The sequence below is a fragment of the Aethalodelphis obliquidens genome, unplaced genomic scaffold (genome assembly GCF_003676395.1).
Source record: "Aethalodelphis obliquidens isolate GAN/ISIS:26980383/991018 unplaced genomic scaffold, ASM367639v1 scaffold31, whole genome shotgun sequence".
In the NCBI taxonomy this organism is placed as follows: domain Eukaryota; kingdom Metazoa; phylum Chordata; class Mammalia; order Artiodactyla; family Delphinidae; genus Aethalodelphis; species Aethalodelphis obliquidens.
This window is the reverse complement of record NW_020837975.1, coordinates 8,950,169-8,970,624: the sequence shown is the minus strand read 5'-3', so window position 1 is coordinate 8,970,624 and position 20,456 is coordinate 8,950,169. Positions and strand designations below refer to the sequence as shown.

General features: G+C 48.6%; 1 protein-coding gene across 5 annotated transcripts in view; it reads left to right on the top strand.

The window, feature by feature from the left end:
- Window positions 1-20,456, top strand: part of CPNE5 (copine 5) — a 106,344-nt gene that overhangs the window by 48,810 nt on the left and 37,078 nt on the right. For 2 of the 5 annotated variants that reach the window (XM_027127076.1, XM_027127078.1), the window contains exons 4-9: window positions 7,391-7,494; window positions 8,961-9,000; window positions 9,215-9,291; window positions 11,067-11,126; window positions 13,250-13,300; window positions 13,586-13,649. In XM_027127076.1, the coding sequence (XP_026982877.1) occupies window positions 7,391-7,494; window positions 8,961-9,000; window positions 9,215-9,291; window positions 11,067-11,126; window positions 13,250-13,300; window positions 13,586-13,649 (396 nt within the window). Of the gene's footprint in view, window positions 1-7,390; window positions 7,495-8,960; window positions 9,001-9,214; window positions 9,292-11,066; window positions 11,127-13,249; window positions 13,301-13,585; window positions 13,650-13,841; window positions 14,817-20,456 lie in introns of those variants that run through there. The other 3 variants (XM_027127087.1, XM_027127077.1, XM_027127080.1) reach the window with 3 other exon arrangements.

Here is a 20,456-nt window from a genome sequence, read left to right as displayed (position 1 = left end):
ACAGTTTCGGTCAACGGTTCCCTAACAAAGGGATTTGGCCAAGGTCACACAGCCAGTGAATAGCAGAGCCAGGATTTGAAACCGGGAAGCCTGGCCTCAGACTGCTCTATTAACTATTTCACTTTACTGCCTTATGTGCGAACCCCCAAGATCTGCCTTCCAAAGCTAGAATTAGTGGTTCTTAAAGCTTTCTGCTTCCCTTTGAGAAATTGATGAAAACCATGGCTTCTCTCCCCAGAAAATGAGGACATGTACAGATATTTGCATTCAATTTCAGGGTATCACAGCCCACTCAGAGCTGGTTCTAATCTAGCAGTTGCCCTTCCCTGCTGGGCTCTCTGACATCTGTGTGGATGGGGCCGGGATGGCTACTTTCTACAAAGCAGAGGCTGTGGTGAGAGCCCTGGACCCTGAGAGTCCCCACTAAAGCCCACAGGTAGGATGGCTGGGTTGGGACCCTGCATCTCTGAGGGCTGTCACAGACCTTGGGTACCTAGGCTGCATGGGCAGGAGTCACACACTTTACTGGTGACATGAATGTTACCGTGTCTAAGAAGAATGGGGTGGGGGTGGGGACCATTCTTGGTTTGTGTTCGGGTGAGTTGGAAATGGTATGAGTGTGTGAATGTGTTTGTGAGAGAGAAAATATATCAGTCAGGGTCCCAGCAGGAGAGAGAATTCTACTCAGTTGTTTTCACTGAAGAGATTTAATGGATTTCTTTCAAAGGTATGGTGAGGTTGAGGACACCCACAGGGACAGTGCAGCACCCAGGGCCTGGCAACAACAGGGAGCTGTTTCCACCCAGGCTTGAAGGGGCAGTGGGAGGAGACAATGTTATTGTGTGTGAGTAAGAGGTGAGCGTGGTGGTGGGTGTGGGGGGAGCAGCCCCTCCCAGAACCATGGTGCTGAGACTGGGCCAGAGACGGAGGAAATAGCCCACATTCTCTCATCTCCTGTCTCCCATCTGCCATCTGCCATCTGCCAGTGCCTCCCACTGGCCAAACCCAACTGGAACCCACAGAGCAAGGGAACCAGGTGATGGAGTTTGATGGGAAGCAATCTCCTGGAATGGAGAAGGAGCTGGGCAGGGTGGGGCGGCAGCAGGAGACTCTCCGGCATGGAGAACAAGCCTCCAAATCAGTCTAGGACTAACTGCCAGCTCAGTGCCCCCTGCAGGTCAGGAGGCCCATGTCTTGACACAGGCTTGCCCCTTCCCGGCCTTGTAGTTGGATGTGGGAAGGGAAGACCTTACTGCCTGACCTGGGTTCTCAATCCCAGCCTTGCACTGGCCCTTGTCCCAGGGCAGTTTGGTGGGACAGCTGCCCACCTGCCCCCATAAATCTCGACTTCTATGTGTAGCACAGCCCCTGGGAGCCACTTAATTTAGTCCTCACAGAAGTTTCAAGTCTGCCTCCCCTCTGAGGGTCTCGCTCAAACTGATGATATGTAATTAATGCTGCTTAATTGATATTCTTGGGACTTAGTCATAGGGGTTTTAGGAACCCTTGGGAGCATCTTTTGTGACATGTCAGGAGCTTTTCCCACTGAGTTTTGTTGCCAGGGACAAGAAGTAAGCTTTTCAGAGGGTGAATACCTTAATTTCCAGGCTTATTTCTCATTTGTACTTTCTCCTCTCTGGGAGGCTGTCCCAGCCCCTGGGGTCAAAGTCCCCTCACCTCCCCGACTGCTCAGCCCCTTCCCCAATTTCATACCACAGCCTCCCCAGTCCACACTTGCCACCTACCCAACAATTCTCTAGGGTTCTCTGCATCAGAATCACTTGGTAAAACAAAGCAGATTTGGGGCCTCCCTGCAGCTTTGTTCATCAGAGAATTCCTGTGCCTACCAGTGTTTGGTGGTCTGTGCCCCAGACTTGAGCAGTGTCAGGCCCCCTCCCATCCTTAGAGCCCAAGTGTGGACAAAGGGCTTCAGAATGGAATGGAGGGAGGGACAGGCCCTTCCAGGGATCTGGAAGGGCGTTCAGGGCTGGCTCGGCTCAGGATTACAGAGTGGTGAGGGGTTAACCTACCTTCCCCTCCTCCCCAAGCCCCCCTTAGCAGAGTCAGATCTCGTGCCTTTGCGTGCTTCCCGCTGCTTGCTAAAACCTCATCTCTCCAAGTCCCTTCTGGCTTGAAATCTCTAATTCTCTATGTAGAACGAAATACAACCAAATTAATTTTTTCTTTTTGTTTTAAAAAAAACATCAGTTCAGCTGTGATCTGACCGTCATTAATAGGGGTATAAATTGGATCTGACACGGACCCAGTGGCTTCTTGGATTTTTAAAATCCAAGTTTTCACATTTTTTTCCCTTTGTTATCAGCCCAAGTAATGAAGGCTATAAAACATCTTTAGTAAGTCCCTGGGTTTAAGATTTCATTCGCAGTAGTTTAGGATGTGCATATATGTTAATTACCCCTGGTCCTGGTAATTTATCACCGCCCAGCCAGGCTCACTTGTCCCCTTTCCTGCTCTAGGAGATATTGGGTGCCCTTGGAGTCCCCCTCTGTGTCCTGTTTCCAGGGGAACTCCATTTTCTTCTCCAGCAGAGATCAATCTCTAGGGAATTCCCCCCTATTGCGCTTCAAGTGCCATTTTAAAAGCAGCGCTGTCATCTTCCCTAATGGGTGTTTTCCTTGGAGTCTCTGCCGGGAGTGGAGGGAGATGGAAGGATGCACAAAGGAATACTTGCCTCTTCTGGGCTGGGGTTTATATAAAATCCTGCCGGAGGGATTTTTTTATTGTGTTTGAGAGAGGAAGGCAGTGCATTGAGGAGGAGGTAGGTCCCTTTCTTAAGAGGATTCTCTCGAACCTGGGTGTTTTCCTGGAATAGTCTACATTCTAGAAAGCTATTAGGAGAAATTTTCTTTGCATCTGAAGACACGCGGGATTAAGAATTAGAAAGGGCAGGAGAGGAAAATGCAGGAACTGTTTTGCAACCAGGGTTATAAGATCGTTATGGAATTTGTGGGGTGGGGCAGGAACCCAGTCTTATTCAACTCAATGTCCTTACCATGGCCTTGCACACAGGGAGGCTTCTATAAATGCTTGTGAAGTAAACCTCATCTTTATTTGGCTTTCATAATGCTTGAGGACTCTTGGCAGTTAGATGAAGTAAAAATATAATAAGCCTTGGGGAGTATCTCTGTGCTTCCTAGAGGAGATGCTGCCCGATTCGTGAGTCATTTAATAAAGCCAATTAGATCTTCAAATTAAAAAATATATATATATATACATGTATATATATATATATATATATATATATATAAATATATAATGAGCTTTGGAGTTAGACATTCTTAGGTTTAGATCCCAGCTGTGCCTAGCTGGTGTGAGCTTGGGCAAGTCGCTTAACCTCACTGATTTTCAGTTTTCTCACTTGTAAAATGGGTAAATGGTCACAGGGTTTTTGTGAGAATTGAATGCAATAATTCAATGATCCACTTGATCTACTAAGCATTCAGTAAGGGGCTCAGTAAATGTTAGTTTTCTTCCTTCCTCCTACCATGTTCCTACTGAGAGTCTGTGGTTCTCAACTCCATCTGCATCTTAGAATCATGTAGGAAACTTTTAAAAAATACAGTTGTTCAGGCCCCACCCATTGAGATTCGGATTTAATTGGCCTGTGGTAGGGCTTGAGCATGGATGGGTTTTTTTGTTTGTTTGTCTTTTTTGCCGCTCCTCATGGCTCGTGGGATTTTAATTCCCCTACCAGGGATTGAACCCTCACCCTTGGCAGTGAAAGCGCAGAGTCCTAACGACTGGACCTCCAGGGAATTCCAAGCATGGGTATTTTTAAAAATCTGTTAAAGGATACGTTTTTTTAAAGACAAAATCACGATTCCCGTAGAAATAGAAAATGAACACACGGCAAAGATTTATTCAACTTATTAATCAACGAGGGACCCAGAAAGATGTTATAACTGGTTCAAATAATTCCAACAACACACACATATATGAAATCAGGAATACTGAAATGAATTTACAAATAGCTTCAAAATTGGTCTGTATCCGCAGGGTAATAATCAAATAATCAATTGCATTCCACTGAGGAAAATCCATTTGCATTTCTATGGATAAAATCATCTGCATTACTCTATGCTTTCTGTAATTTACGGAGTTGTAAAGTAGCTCAGAGATAATGAACGATGCAGACCTCTCTGGAATCAGATACCTGGACTAGTATGCGAAACAGGATGCCCAGTGATCTGCTTTTTTGTACATTTTAATAACTTTCACACTTCCCCAGCTAGGGTGGAGCACCCTGCCTTAGACCTTTGTATATAGTTCTGTTAACAGTGTTGTCACACTGTATTGTAGTTATTTGTTTGAGTTGTCCCACCTATGATAGAGAAGTCCTTAAGTACAGGATTCGTGTTCTATTTATGTTTGTAACCCAGCACCCACCACACTGCCTGGCCTACTTTATAAGTGCTTAAAAACTGTTGAATTCATAATTGGATTGAGTTGGATAACTCTAAGAAGCAAGCAGAACGAGTATTATTCTCCATCTTCTGATGAGGAAACTGAGGCTTTGAAAGTCTCCGATCAAGTCACACAATCAGCTTGTGATGAAGTTGGGACTCAAACCCTCTCATCGATTTCCTCATTCAACCTTTCTTCATTCAACAATGAGTACCTACTGTATACCAGTCACTGGGAGCAGTGGGCTTCTGCTGTCCTTGCCCTCAGGACCTTATATGTAGGGTAACATGGCTTAGAGAACGTGAGCCAGAATGCCTGGGTTGTGCCTTGAAGTCAGCAATTATTAGCCATGTGACCCTGGACAAATTACTTGGCTTTTTGGTGCTTTCATTTTCTCATCCATAAAATAGGGAAGCCTGCCATAAAAGGATTAAATAAGGTAATATGGTGTGAAGTGTTTACTGCAGCTGCTGGTGCTATAATCATGTGGGACTGTGAGCTATGTTAAACACTGTGTCAGGTCCTGAGCTGCAAAGATGAGGAAAACTTGGATCCCCGCCAACCCATTGCTTGAGAAGCTCAGTCTAGTGGGATGGAAAGAGTAGATCATTATTAGGTCTTGTGATGAGTGCAGCCATAGGGATATGAGGAGGATTATGGGAGTACAAGGGAAGGGGTGGGAGTTAGAGAGCTGGACTTTCAGGGAGCTGAGTCCTTAAGCATTAGCGATTGGCCGACCTGGGGTACCTGCCAGGAGGTGGCTATTGCAGTGATTGAGGCGAGAAAATGAAGAGTCCTGACCAAGGCCACGGCAGAGGAGGCAGGGAGAGGGGCGAGATTTAGCTGATGGAATTGATGGGAATGAGAGATTGATTCCCTGTGGGCCTGAGGGCAGGAAGGTGCCAAATCTAGTACTCCCCAGATGACCCCACACTGCCCTGGGTGGGAGGTTCTCTGTGCAGGTTTCTAACTTACTTCAGGGGAGAAGGGGACACCTAGCTATGTCCCAGACAACTGGAAACATGTTAAGAATGATTGACAACCTATTTAAAATATTTTCATTTTGTCTGCCTATCTTGTTTAGTTTGGGGAATATCATGCCCTACCACCATGGAGTGTACAGTGCTTTTGTACTTTATCTTTTAGACCCATGTCCCTTTTTAAAAATAAAATCTCACCAAAAGTATCTAGTGGATTGAAGACGTAAAAGAGCTGCTTTGATGGAACTGGTAGCCCGGAACGGTGCCCACACTGCCCCCCCTCCATGACATGGGAAGGCTCCTGGGAGCTCCCAGCCCTGTGGACCACAGTCTAGCCCAGTGGTTCTCCAAGGGAGGTCCCTCCACCAGCAACATCAGTGTCACCTGCATTTTTAGAAGTACAGATTCTGGGCTTCCCTGGTGGCACAGTGGTTAAGAATCCGCCTGCCGGTGCAGGGGACATGGGTTTGAGCCCTGGTCTGGGAGGATCCCACGTTCCGCGGAGCAACTGAGCCCGTGTGCCGCAGCTGCTGAGCCCGCGTGCCACAGCTACTGAAGACCCCGTGCTCCGCAGCAAGAGAGGCCTCCGTGATGAGAGGCCTGCGTACCACAACAAAGAGTGGCCCCCGCTCGCCACAACTAGAGAAAACCCGCGCGCAGCAACGAAGACCCAATGCAGCCAAAAATAAATAAATAAAATAAATAAATTTATTTTAAAAAAAGAAGTACAGATTCTTAGCCCTCATCCTAAACCCACTGAATCAGAACCTACAATCTATGTTTTAACAAACCCTTTAAGTAATTCTCATGCCCAGAAATGGGGAGTGACTTGCTTTAAGTCATTCAGGGAGTTTAATGGGATATAATTATTGAGTGTCCAGTGTGTGCCAAACTCTAGTGTATATGTTGCAGGGGTTACCAAGAAAGTTAAGTCTCTGAATTAGTTATGCACTGCTGAGTAACAAATTAGCCCACAGCTTAGCCACTTAAACAACAGGGTCATGGATCTGGGTGTAGCTCTGTGGAATCCCTTACTTCAGGGTCTCTCACAAGGCTGTAGTCAAGGTGTTGGCCAGGGCCTCAGTCTTCTCAAGGTTCAGCTGGGGCAGGATCCACTTCTAAGTTCACTCAGTGGTTTTTGGTAAGATTTAGATTCTCAGGGGTGGGTTGGCTGATAGCCTTGGTTCTTTGCCACATGGGTCTCCCCATAGGGCAGCTCACATCATGGCATGTGGCTTCATCAAAGTGAGCAAGCAAGAGAGAGAGGGCGCCTAAGACGGAAGCCATAGTCATTTATAACATAACCTTGGAAGTGACTTGTGCTCTAGTCCAGTCTTCATTAGAAGTGAGTCACTAGCTCCAGCCCATATTCAAGGGGAGGGGATTGCACAAGGGCATGAATGCCACGAGATGGGACCTTAAAAGATCCCACAGTCCCTGTCTCTGCCTTGCATTTACAATTGTGGCATCAAATCAATACACACCTAATGCGGAATCAATCAGAGAAGGAAGGTGGTCATAGAGGTGGCACAAGTTCAGTGGTGGCTCAGAGAGAAGTAATTCTCTGGTTGGAGGAATCAGGAAGATTTCCTGGAGGAGGCAGCATTAACAGCAGACCTTGAAGGATTGGAGGATGTGCCATTGGCTGAGAAGGGGAGGCCAGGTGGAGGACACAGCCTAGGCAAAGGCAGTGAGGTGAACAAGTGAAGGGCCTGCTCAGGTATCCAGGTATCAAAACCATCTCACTTGAGTGGAGCCTATATAGAGAAAGGGAGAATAAAGTGACAATGGAGATTGGAGCCATAGGTGGACAGCTTCCACTGTTAGATGTGGGAGCTCTCCCCTTGATGGGGGGCGGTGGGGGCAGGAGCTGGGAGAGGCGTGGCTTCCATCATTACCGGGTTCAGGACTGAGGGGCTCCGAGCCCAGTGCTCCCCTGTTCCACCAGCCTGGCCGTGAGATCCATGCCCCATCTCCTCTTGTAGTTCGGACGCACTGAAGTCATCGACAACACACTCAATCCCGACTTTGTGCGCAAATTCATCGTGGATTACTTCTTCGAGGAGAAGCAGAACCTCCGTTTTGACCTGTAAGTAGAAGATCGTGCTGAGGATGGAGCTGGGGAAGGAACCATGGATGGGAGGTGGGGCTACAGGACCTGTAGTGGGGCGGGAGTTTCCTCACGAGGAAAGGTAGCGGGGAGCTGTGATAGTAGAGAAGCTCAGGGTTGGCCTAGGATAAAAGTGACAATTAGCTGAATCCAGCCCCACCTTCATCAGGAGGTGGAAAGGAGGTGGGAGGGGGAACAAAGGCACCCCCCCATTTGTCTCAGTGTGGGAGGGTGCTGAGCAAGCTACCTGATTCGGGGGGTGGTGAGGAAAGATCTTGGGGGCAACCCAGCTCTAATTCTGGGGAGCCCTTTTCCCCCCAGCTCCCCATTGACTTCTCCCTCTGTCAAAGCTTGTTCTGGGAGAGGGTCCCCTCCAGTTTCCCCTCCTGCAGAGGTAACTTGGCTGATGGGGCTCAAAGCATCTGTGTGTTTATCACAAAGATGCAGAGTGCCCCTCTCCTGAGGTTAAGGATGATGGTGGGATTTTAGTCTGATGAGCAGGTGGAGGAGTGGTGTTTTGTTGTATTTTCAGGGTCTAAGGTGATTAGAAAGGATTGTGCTCTAGAGAATTGTGGACTGAGTGGGGAAGAAAAGAGGGGTTGGCACCTGAGAGAGCAAAGGAAAAAAATGCAGTGAAAGGAAATGACTTTGGAGGCAGCAATAGAAGGACTTGAGGCCCAGAGCAGTCAATGCAGCCCATTGTAGGGAAGTCACCTGGTGACACTTTGGAGAGAGAAAGTGCTCAGGGAAGGGGACTGGCACAATGACGACTGCCCCTCAGTAGGAGTTGTCTGTACCTAGAATGACTGTTTGGCTGCAGAGATGGCCAGTGTGAGTAGAGGCGGAATGCAGGAGGGAAGGGCTGCAGGTGAGGCTGTGGGTGAGCAAGCCCCAGGTGAAGAGAGGTGCCCAGCTGCAGGATCAGCTGCCTGTGGCGGGTTGAGGTACAGGTATTCATTTCTCCCTCTTTCCTGAGTGCTCAGGCCTGAGGGCAGGTTGGGCAGGCCTGGGCAAAAGGGAACAATCAGGGAAGGTCAAAGGCAAGGTACTGAAGTCCAAGGGCAGCTGAGCCTTAGCTGGGAAGATGGGAGAACAGTCAGTGAAGAGCAGGGTGGCTCAGGTATCTGTGAACCAGCCAGGGTGGCAGAGCAAGTTTATTTTATTCTTTCAATTTTTAATGAGGTATAACATACATAGTGAAGTGCCCAAATCTTAATAGCGCTACCCCAATGATGCATTTTGATATCCATTTCCCACCCAGATCAAGAGACAGACTAGCACCTTAGAAGCCTCCCATTTGCATCTCCCTGCTATTACTCCCAGAAATATCCACTGCGTTGGTGCCTGGTTTTGGGGGAGCAGGGGTCCTGGCTCAGCTAAAGAAGTCAGGCAATTTGGGGCAGGATGCCCCAGCTGCCTTCACCATCTCTCTGTGTTCCCTGCAGATATGATGTTGACTCCAAGAGTCCTGATTTATCCAAACACGTGAGTTCTGCCAGTGCCTGCCCAGCAATTCTGAAAGTCTCTTAAATGCCAAACTCTGAGTTGGCCTTGGGCTTCATTGTGACACAGAATGTGTCTGATGCTGCATCCTGTCATTTCAGAGCCCTCATACTTCCAGGGGTGAGGTGATGGAGGAGGTGGGATGGCTGTGAACAGAGTGGGTGACAGTGGTCTTTTCTGTACCCTGGATGTGCAGGATTTTCTGGGCCAGGCCTTCTGCACCCTTGGAGAGATTGTGGGGTCCCCTGGGAGCCGCCTGGAGAAGTCCCTCACGTAAGTGTTCAGAGGAGTGGGACCTGTCTGGTTTGCTTCCTCAGTGATGGGCCAACTTCCTGTTCATCCCTGCTGAGGGCTGGCTCAGGGGAGGGGCAAAGCAGTCAGCCAGTCATAACAGACAATCGGAAATAAGGAGACCTCATGGGCCTTGCCCTTGCAGGGCTTTTAACCCAGTTATCTTGGAGGGACCCTGGCTCAGTTATTAGAACCCCATGTTCCTTAGCATGGCCCGAGATACTATCTACCCCACTCTCACACCCCACCCCATCATTGTACAGGGGAAGAAACTGAAGCCCAGAGAGGGAAATTGATTTGCCCAAGGCCACACAGCTAGGAAGTAGAAGAGCTGGGATTTGAACCCAGGGATCTACTCACAAAGAGTATTCCTCAGATTGTTCATACCTTGTTGAGGCCAGAGCTGGGCATGGTGAGGCCCTCCCTATCCTACCCTGCCCTTGCATCATAGGGTTTTAAGTGCTTTTAGGGGAAGACTATTACACTGAGCAGGCTCTGGGATGTGGAGTCCCAAGGCTTGTCACGGTGGAGCCTGATGGTGGCTTCAGGGACCAGCCAGGTTGGCCAGGTGATGGGGTGACCTCTCTTGTCCCTGTTTCAGGAAGCCCCAGGAGTAGGGCCCAGGCAAGAGAGGCCTGCACACTAAGACAAGTGTCCAGGTCATAGGGCAGGGTGGGCAGAAAAGCCCCGCACTTGCTTCTGCCAAGTTCACACTGGATGCTGTCCCCTCACCGTGATCAATAACTGCAGAATGTGTTATTGCGTGGGGGTGAGGGGGTGGTCTCTCTCCCAGGCCCTTGTCTCTGACCCCCAGTAACTGTGTGGCAACTTCGGGGTCCCCAGAAAGGCCTCACTATCCCCACAAACGTCTCCTCCTCTGGGTTCACAGAAGATAGTGATAAATAGCTATCATTTATTGAGAACAGGGAGTAAACTTATGTTTGGGGGCTCTGAAGTTTATAGAGTTTGGGGTCCCGGGAGTGAGTTTGTGTCGGCCCCTCTCAGCTCCCCACTGTCTGGATCAAATGCACGTGAGTTATTTGGGTCTGTGCTGTCCCCTGACCCACCTTTGGTGGAGGGACACACCTTCAAGAGGGATCAAGGAAGACTTGGGATAGAGGATGGCTACTGAGAGGAGCCTTAAAGGGTAAGCGGGATCTAAAATGCCGAGATGCTGGGTGTTGGTGAAGGAGGGGGATCTACTCTCCCCACTGAAGACACGTGAAGTTTTCATGTGTCTAAGTCTAGTTGTCTCCCAGGCTAGACCTATGAACGGCTCCCTTTCATTGGGCATCTGTTCTGAACCAGACAGTCTTTTGTCTCCATGGCCTCATGTGATTATCTCAGCAATCTCCCCATTTCACAGCCCGAACACTGAGGCTCAAAGAGGTAGAGCAGAGGTTCTCAAACTGTAGCAGGCATCAGCATCACCTGGAGGGCTTGTTTAGTACAGACTACTGGGCTCCAACCCCAGGTCTGGGCAAGGGCCTGAGAATTTACATTTCTAACACGTTTCTAGGGGCTGTGATGCTGCTTGCCTGGGGACCACACTTTGAGAACCCCTGGGGTGGAGCTGCCCAGGGCTTCACAACAAGGTTTGGGAAGAAGACCTCTCCTTCCTCTGGCCTGTGGCTCTTGGTCCTGGTTTGATGTTTGACCCAGAACAGAAACCTGTCTCCAAGAATCTAGATGCCAAGTGCTCTGGCCTCTCAGAATGGGGATACTCAGCTCATGACCTGCCCTCTCTCTCTCCACAGAATAGGAGCATTCAGCCTGAATTCCAGGACAGGCAAACCCATGCCAGCTGTATCCAACGGGTAGGCCACCAGACATCTCTAGCCCTGGAGTCCTCAGACATTCAGCCAGCTCTGCAGAGGGGGCCTCAGAGTCCTGGCCCAGTCCCTGCTCCTACCACTGTGCCTTTAGCCCTGGTCAGGGACACAGAGAGGGTCCTGGGTCCCTCCTGAAGTGGCACTTCGGGCCACTCCGCAGCTGGCCCTCCCCCCGTCCAGGCTAGAGCTCCAGCATCCCCATAGGACTTCAGGGAGCAGGGTGGGGCTTAGAGGTAGGGGCTGTTTCTGGGAATCAGCAGGGGCTGGGCACTCTTCCTTCCCTTCCTCTCTCCCGGCCAGTTTTCTTCCACCTCCCACCTCCTCTAACCCTTCCCCTCTCTTCTCTTCATCTCCTCCCCATCTTCTTCTCCGTTGCTTCCACTGCTGGATGTCAGCCTGCTCACAGAGTAGGTTCCGCTAAATCCTTACTCTCCGCATTTGCTTACCAGCTGTGGCAGGCTGGCCTTTTTCCTCCAGCCCCCACCCTGAACATCTGCTTTTGGCTGGCCTCACGCAGATATGGCAACCAAGACCCTCCCACTCTTTCCCTTTCCTCTCCTGGTTGGAGAAAGGGTCCTCACCTGGCAGGGGTAGGGGAGCCAGGGTAGGGAGCATCTGCTTGGGGGACCAGCCTGGAGGTGCCTCTGGAGACGAGCACTTTGGCTGAGTAAGCAAAGCTCCACTGGCCTTTGCAGAGGGCTCCTAGAAGTTGGGGTCCCAGCAGCTGGATTGGCCACCAGCCTAGCGGGATGCGGGAAAGAGGCCTTCAGGGGACCCAGGGATGCTCACAGCCCAGGAAATATATGGATGCTAATTTATAAGAAGAGTAGAGAAGCAGCAATTGGAGAGGGAGCAGGAGTCAGAGAGAGAAACAGAAAGGGAGAGCAAGAAAGACCAGAGGGATGGAGGGAGGGAGGGAGAGAGAGAGAGAGAGGCTGAGCGAGCAGGTGGGAGCAGACTGGGGCTTGAGAGCGTGGAAGGAAAGATTGGAAATAGAAGAGGGGCTAAGAGGCAAAGAGAGGAGCAGATGGAGAACCATTGGACAGAGGAGGCTGGTGTGAGGATTCTATCTCCCTGGTCAAACAAATCAATCTTTACTAGCAAGGAGGGCCAGATTGGGGGGCGGGGGAGGTAGGGAGGGGCTTTGGGTTACTCAACTCAGCTGCCCAAGTCTAGGGGGACAAGCTGTCAGGCACCGCCACCTGGCTATGGCAGGGGAACCTCGAGATGCAGCCTCTGCTCTGCTCACCTGATTTGGAGAGATTTCGGCTGTTTCATCAGCCCTCAGGGCCGGCTCCCATGCCTCCCCTGTTTGAGAACCTCTCCCTTTAAGAGCTGGCACTGGGGAGAGCTCCATCAGTGGTTCTCAAAATATGATCCACAGTCAACATGCTGGTGACCCTGAGGCTGGCCCAATTGTGGGGCTGGATTTTATCAGCTTTGCACGATTGTAAAGGAAACCAGGCAGGGAGAGAAATGGTGCTCTTGAGGGCCTTCTCTGTGCCAGGCACTGTGTGTGTGCATATTAGTTAGTAAAATGGATGCTACAATTACACCCATTTTATGGGCCATGAAACTGAGATTCAGAGAGGTGTAGTAGTGAGCCCAAAGTCACACAGCTACTGGACAACGTGCCATTTTCTTCTCCCTCCCAGTGGCCCCTGGCTGCACTGGGACCCCCCTGGGTTAGTCCTAAACAATCGGAATGGGATGGGATGGTGCCTGGGGGAGGGGGCCCTCCTGATCAAAGGAAGAGGTAGTACAGATCCCCTGGGTAGAGCTCCACCCTGGGAATTGCCCTCCTAGAGGGGATTCTCTGGGTGGGTTGACTTCATGTCCCGGTTGCCTCCCTCACAGAGGAGGCACATGGTTGGCCGGGATCTCTCTCCCCCAGAGAGACCCCAGCCAAGAAGTTTAAGGGGAGGGAGCCATGGGAGAGGGCCCGGCAAGCTGCCACCAAGAGTATACCAGTCCTCCTGCTTTACCCCCTTTTACTGCTCTCTCACCTACGATGAATCAGAGTGGCTCAGAGCTGGAATGTTCCAGGACTCTGGGGATCAGCTGGGTGCAGGGTGGGGTGGCTAGCCCACGAGGTCTTTTGCCCACAGAAGTGGTCTTTGGATGGAAAGTTTGAGGACCACTGGTCTGGAAGCCTCCGGGTGAGTCTGGATGCTTTTCCAATTCTAGGACTTTCACTGCAGACAGTACCCTTCTTGGCGGGCTCTTGGGGAGCAGGGGGCGGGGCAGCTCCAGGCCTGGGGGCCTGGCCCAGGAAGCAGTGCCCTAGGCCACAGGAGACTGTGTCTTCTTAGGGGCTTTGGGGCAGATCTGCTGGATGGTTGGGGGTGGCGGGAGGAGGATGAAGAGGGCTGATTCAGGGAGAGTTCAGGCTTGTGGCTCTGTCTTTGTCTGACTTTCCATTCTTTCATCTTCTCCTCTCCCAGTGGTGTCCCAGGGAAGAAATGTGGCACCATCATCCTGTCCGCTGAGGAGCTCAGCAACTGCAGGGTGAGTGGCAGAGGGACTCCAGGACAGGACCTGGTGGGGGTGGGGTTGAAGCAGTGACAGAGAGCAAGCTGGCCTCTCTGTGACCGTTGTGTGTCATTGGAGGGACTGGGGGAAGACAGGGCTCCTCAGTCTGATCTGGCTGTCGTAGAAGTCCACAACATCGGAGCTAGAAGGTGTCTTCCCTTTTTACAGCTGAGCTGAGGCCCAGAGACAGGAGGAAACTCGCCCACAGTCAGCAGCAGAGCTGGGCTGGGAGCCCTGGTCCACTCCCCATCATGGCCACCGCTCACTTGTCCTTGAGCCAAGACTGCCTTGGCACTGACACTAGCAACAGAGGGGCCTTTTCTTGGAGCCTGGGCGCTTGGCATTTAGTTGTCATTTTTCACTTTTAGCTCTGGAGTAGGGTGACACCCCTGCATGGGGCTGAGGGAGAGAGAGCATGTGGGGTGTGTGTGTGTGTGTGTGTGTGTGTGTGTTGGGAAGCCAGAGTCTGCAATCCTAGGCAGCCCTTGGTTTTGCTTCTTCTGTGGGACTGTGGAAAAGAAGGAGATGGGGACAGCTGGCAGGTAGCTGAGCACCCAAGAAGGGGCTCAGGGGACCCAATGGCTAACAATGCTGATAAAATGCAGTAATGGTGATAGTTTCTGTCTGTCAATGTCTGGGCATTTTACATGTTATCACTACTTCTGACAACAATCCTAAGAGGTAGGGTAACCATTGTTATTCCCATTTTATGGATGAGGAAAGTGAGGTTCAGAGGACCTGTTCAAGGACAATAAGTGGTAGAGCCAGGGTTCTAATCCAGGTCAGCCTGATTCTGAAACCCAGGCTTATTCCCCTAAACTACCCAGGCTTGCATGCCCCTTAGGTTAATTAGGAGCCACAGGTGAGAACATAGAGGGTCATAAGGAGAAAAGGAGGAGACAGCGACAGTGTGAGCACAAGACCAATTCTGGTGTAACCTGGGAACTCAGCTTCCTATGGGGCTGGATCCAACTCAGATTAGAGGGCCTGGGAGGGATGAGGAGAAACAGCATTTTCTGACCTTCCTGGGAAGGCAGTATAACTATTGTATCCATTAGCTATCAGTACTTACCATATTAGAAGTTAAAATTGAGGGACTTCCCTGGCAGTCCAGTGGTTAAGACTCCGCGCTTCCACTGGAGGGGCGCAGGTTCAATCCCTGGTTGGGGAATTGAGATCCCACATGCGGCAGCACAGTGCTGCCAAAAAAAAAAAAAAAAAAGAAATTTAAATTATGTATTAATTCATTTAAAAATAACAATAGTTTAACCCATTATGGGTTAACATAAGTAACATCTTTTTTGAAAAATAACTATATTTTCCAAAATAAAATTCATTTATTGAGAAGAGTGCTTTGCTTTATATTTTAAAAAATCACTTTAACGTCTGGCTTAACAGAAGAGCTGGATTTTCATATCAGCTTCTGCAGTCAATCTGTTATGATATCACTGTTGGATAACTTCTAGAAAACTCCATGTCTTATCAGCATTATTATGAAAATAGCTTTGGCCTCGTGGACTCCCTTGGGGGTTCCTGGTCCATACTTTGAGAACTACTGGTGTGTATGGAGGTATAAATTGTTAGCCAATATTAATTGAGCGATTATTCTGAGACACACACTGTGCTAAGTGGTATATAGTATCAGTTTATTTATCTGATGTATTATAATATGTAATGTAATCCATAGAATGATGTATTATAATATCTGATGTATATGGTCCTCATTTTACAGAGAGGTTAAGGGACCTGCCCAAGGTCACACAGCCACTGAGTAGAAGAGATGTGAGCCCAGGCAGTCTGGTCCTAGAGCCAGGGTCTTTAATGACTAGGCTGTAGTGCCCCAAACTCTGCTTTCAGGGCCTTCCAGTTGGAGAATAAGACACAGAATTGTTAGGACAGGGCAGTATAACAATGACCAAATCATCTCAAACACAATTGCTCAATCTGGTTTATCTACTTGTCTGTTTACCTCAGTGGGTCTGGAGGAACTTGACCGCAGAACTAAACCTCCCCCTCGTATACCCCCAGGAGAGGGCGTGGTGTGCAATAGGTGATCACAGGGGTTCTTTTGTGAATCTGTGACTGAATGAATAGGAAGCAGGTGATGATGAAAACTCCTATGCCTGTATATGCTGGCGACCTCAACGCTGTTAGAGTCCCAACAAGGGAGAGAATGCAGCTGATGCGTAGACTAGAGCTTCTGTTCAAGCTTCCTGAGCCTCAGTTTCCCCACATGTATGCTGGGGCTGATAGGGTGGCTGTGAGGATTAAAGGAGATTGTGAAGGGACTGTGCCTAGCAGGGGCTGGGCTCCTAGTGGGTGTCTGGGAAAGGTTGAATCTGAATTCCCTGAAGCCTAGATTCAGTTTGCCCCCATGCTTATAACTCAGTTGGTGACTTCCTCCCTAGTTTATAATTAAATAAAGTAATGCAAGTGAAATTGCTTTGGAAATTCTAAAGCTCTAGACAATGCTGGGTGCTGTTATTGGTCTACTTTTCCGGGATTCGTAAACAGTCTGGGTTTAATACCCCTTAGGCTCTGCCTCCTCCTCCTCCTTCCCCACTCCTCCCTTCCCCGCCTTCATCCAGGGATGACAGCAGTTTCTTTGATTTAAGCTGTTTCAGAGCAAGTGGGGGTTGGGGGGGGCTCCCTCCCTTCGTCTTGATATTGTCAGCTCCTTTTCTTTTGGGGCATCTTTGGCTGAGTTCTGTCTTTCCCTAGAATACTTGCAAGGAAAAGAGACTAATTCCCAGCATCTGGCTGAATTAAAATAATTACATCTGAACGGCTTTGCTTCTGTCGTTCCAGCTTTCAGTAGGAGGATCAAAGGAAGAGGGTGGAGTCTGAGAGATGGTTTTTCACCAGAGCAGGGCTTCCTGCTCAAATGGATATATTCTGCCAAAGCAGACAAACCCTCCCTTCATCCATGGGGATGGTGTGGGCGGGCAGGGACCAGCAAAAGATTAGAGTAGACTCCAGCGGGTCACCAGCGTGCTTTGATGGGTTATAGAAAAGCCCTTCTCATCTGGAATTTAAATACCAAGAAAGTTCCAACAATCCAAATTTGATCCAAAATATTATTCAGTGATACTTGATATTGACAACGACGAGTTAATCTCCTGAAGGGGCTCTGAATGACCCAAGAGTTCATTATGCTCAATGACCCAAGAGTTCATTATGCTCAAGTAAAACAATGATTTTTCCATGTAATACTGAGCAATATTTGCATAGTCCTCACAGTTGACCAAGACTCTCATGTTAACAGTCTATTTGATTATCACCATGGGGCTCAGGACTGGGTAGGTGTGAGTAACCCAGTGCACAGATGCAGAGAGGTTGAAGTGACCTGCCTAAGATTGCAGGATTCTAGCCCAAGCCTTGGTTCAGGGAGTCTTTCCCTCACCCAGGGAAGTCCCGAGTCTTCATGGTACATGGAACAGCTGCGGGCTTTGTGGTCTTTGTCAGGCCAGTAGCCTTTAGCAGGCGTGAGTGGCTGGGCTTCTGGAGAGAGGCAGTGGGGTGTTGCGGGTGCAGGGAGCAGATAGCTCCTTGCCTTCCCCTCCCCAGACCCTTAGCTACCCTTAGGGCTGCCAGCCACCCAGACCAGCCTTGCTCTGGAGTCAGGAGGTCCTGGCCGGATGCACATTCTCACTGCCTCCCAGTCAGGTCCCTGTACACACTGGCAAAAGTGTGGCTCACCTCTCACAAGCCAAGGGAGTCAAAGCTTCACACTGCAGCTGCCCCTCCCCCGCCCCTTTTAGGTATCAACAGCCTGCTCGTGTATTCATTCATTTCATTTCATCAGATATGCTTTGGCTCAGTTCATGCCCTCCCAGAGTTTCCAATTTAGTATGAGAGAGAGAGACAGAAATTGCCAACCAGCAATCACAGCACAGCAGTGGTCCTCAACCCTGCCTCTTTTATTTATTTATTTATTTATTTATTTATTTATTTATTTATTTATTTATTTATGGCTGTATTGGGTCTTCGTTTCTGTGCAAGGGCTTTCTCCAGTTGCGGCGAGCGGGGGCCACTCTTCATCGCGGTGCGCGGGCCCCTCACTGTCGCGGCCTCTCCCGTTGCAGAGCACAGGCTCCAGACGCGCAGGCTCAGTAGTTGTGGCTCACGGGCCTAGCCGCTCCGCGGCACGTGGGATCTTCCCGGACCGGGGCACGAACCCGTGTCCCCTGCATTGGCAGGAGGATTCTTAACCACTGTACCACCAGGGAAGCCCCCCTGCCTCTTTTTTATAACAAATATTTTATAGCACTCTTTAGTATCTTGAAGGAAAATTCATGGATATACTATACACTATTCCAAAATACATACAGGTGAGACAGTGAGCCCTTGCAGCTACCTGGGGGGAGATGGATCCAGGCAAAGAAGTTAGCTCTTGCAAAGGCCCAGGAGCAGGAAAAGAGTGATGAGTGACATCAGAGAGGCAAGGGTGTGGGTGAGTGTGGAGGCCAGGTTGTGTGGGACCTTGTGGCCGGGGAGCTTAGCTTTGAATCCTGTTAAAGTCAGAACTCTCATTGTTCTAAAGACAGACTTCAGAGAGAGCCCAGTGTCTCTATATGGGAGGCTCAGGAAGAGTCCTGGGACGGAGGGAGAAAGGTAGGAAGAAAGAGGTAAGGTGAAGTGGGGGGTAGTGGTGAAGGTTTTCTGAGTGTCAGAATATGCAGGTTGATGTTTGGGAAAAATGTGTGTGTGGCCAGCACAGGTGTAAGTGTCCTTCATGATAAATGATCAGGATTCAGACATCACCTTTTAAAAATGTTAATTTGTAATGTTTTGGTCTTAGAAATTATCTTTCTGGTTAAAAAAAAACAGAATGAAAGAAAACAAAACAAAAACACTTTTCCTGATGCTAGAAAAATAACATGTTTCTAACAGACAGTTGGAAAATACAAAGAATAGAAACATCAACAAGAGATAATCACTGTTGCCATTTTGATGCATTTCCTCCAAGGCTTTTTTTCTAGGCGTACAAATATATAGTTTTTTCTTATAATTAGTAGAATATGGTAACCAGATTTATTTTCCCATGTCACTAGATATTCTTGGAAGACATTTTTAATAGCTGTATATCACTTTTCTGTTTATGGATGGGCCATAATTTATTAAAGCTATTCTCTTAAAGGAAACAGTATAATTATTACTGCAGTGAACATCCTCATAGCTGAATTGTTCCATTTTTCTTTGAACTTTAGTTGATGGATTTTGGTTAGTATGCCAGACACACAGGCTCAATGAGCAGGAGGAAAAACGGTCAATCTGGAGTATTCAGCCTCTGAATGACCAAATCAACAGTTACACAACTGATTGGATTGCTTGAGAAGTCAGTCATTAAGACAGGAGAGAAAAACCAGCTTGACCTCAAGGTGGTTATTCCCGTCAATGTGTAGTGACAGGCCTAGCCTCCTAGACCAACTTTAATACTCACCATCTGCATTAGAATAAACTCTAGCCTATGGAGTCTTTGCTTCTATCCCTGAATGCCTACACCCCAGGCAGGCCGGGGCTCTGGGCCCCTCTATGAATGCAGAAGCCCTTCTGAAGGTCACTGGTCACGGAATCACCCCCAGCTCTGAGTTGTGTTTCTCCCTACGGGAATGCTAAATTTCAGAGTTGTGGCTAATGATTCTTTATTTTTTAATTTAATTTTTATTTTATATTGGAGTATAGTTGATTTACAATATTGTTTTAGTTTCAGGTGTACAACAAAGTGATTCAGTGATACATATATATATATCCATTCTTTTTTCGGATCCTTTTCCCATATAGGTTTTTTCTTTTTAATCAATGTCTTCTTTTTTCAGACTAAAAAAGGCAATGTACTAATTCCAGGAAATTTGGAAAATGCAGCAAATATTAAAGAGAAGACAGTAAATGTCACCATGGTTCCACCATCTATTTAAAAGTGCTTCTTAGGGTACAGCATGTGAGCAGTAGGGCAAAGTGGTTAGAACTTGGGCTCTGGATCCAGACCAAATGCCATTGCTTACGAGCTCTGTGACCCTGGGCAGGTTACTTGACCTCTCTGTGCCTCAGTTTCTTCATCTGTAAAATGGCTTTATTCAGATTTTTGATATTTTATGTATCATGGATTTTTGCATTGATTTTGATTTTTTAAAATATCGCATTAGGGACTTCCCTGGCAGTCCAGTGTTTGAGATTTCACCTTCTAATGCAGGGGGTGCGAGTTTGATCCCTGGTGGGGGAGCTAAGATCCCATATGGCTCGCAGCCAAAACACCAAAACATAAAACAGAAGCAATATTGTAACATTCAATAAAGACTTTAAAAATGGTCCACATCAAAAAAATCTTTAAAAAATATCTCATTAAAATCTTTCATTATTGAGATTTTTGGAATCCCTTAAATTTTGCACTTGCCTTATCCTTGCTCTGATCCTGGGGGCTGCCAGCAAGACCCAAGCCAGAGCAGCCTTCCATTCACCACCCCCCACCCCCGGCACGTTGCTACCCTCTCCCAGCCTTCAGCCCACTTGCTGACCTCCTGGGTCAGGGAGGCCTAACATGCTAGAGTTGGGCCAGGCCACCATCCCAGAGAGAAAGGCTGTTTGCTGTGGTCTCCCAAGCAGCCTGATTAACATGCGGAAAGATGCAAATTGAGGCAATCCTGCTGTTTTAGAAGAACTTAATATGTTTTTTTAAAAGATAGGGTGAAAAGGCAGAAATTGCAGAAAATTATATATTGCGGGAGCTGTTTTATCATCTCTGCAGTTGATTCCAGAGATGCTTCTGGTTTGGGACAGACATAT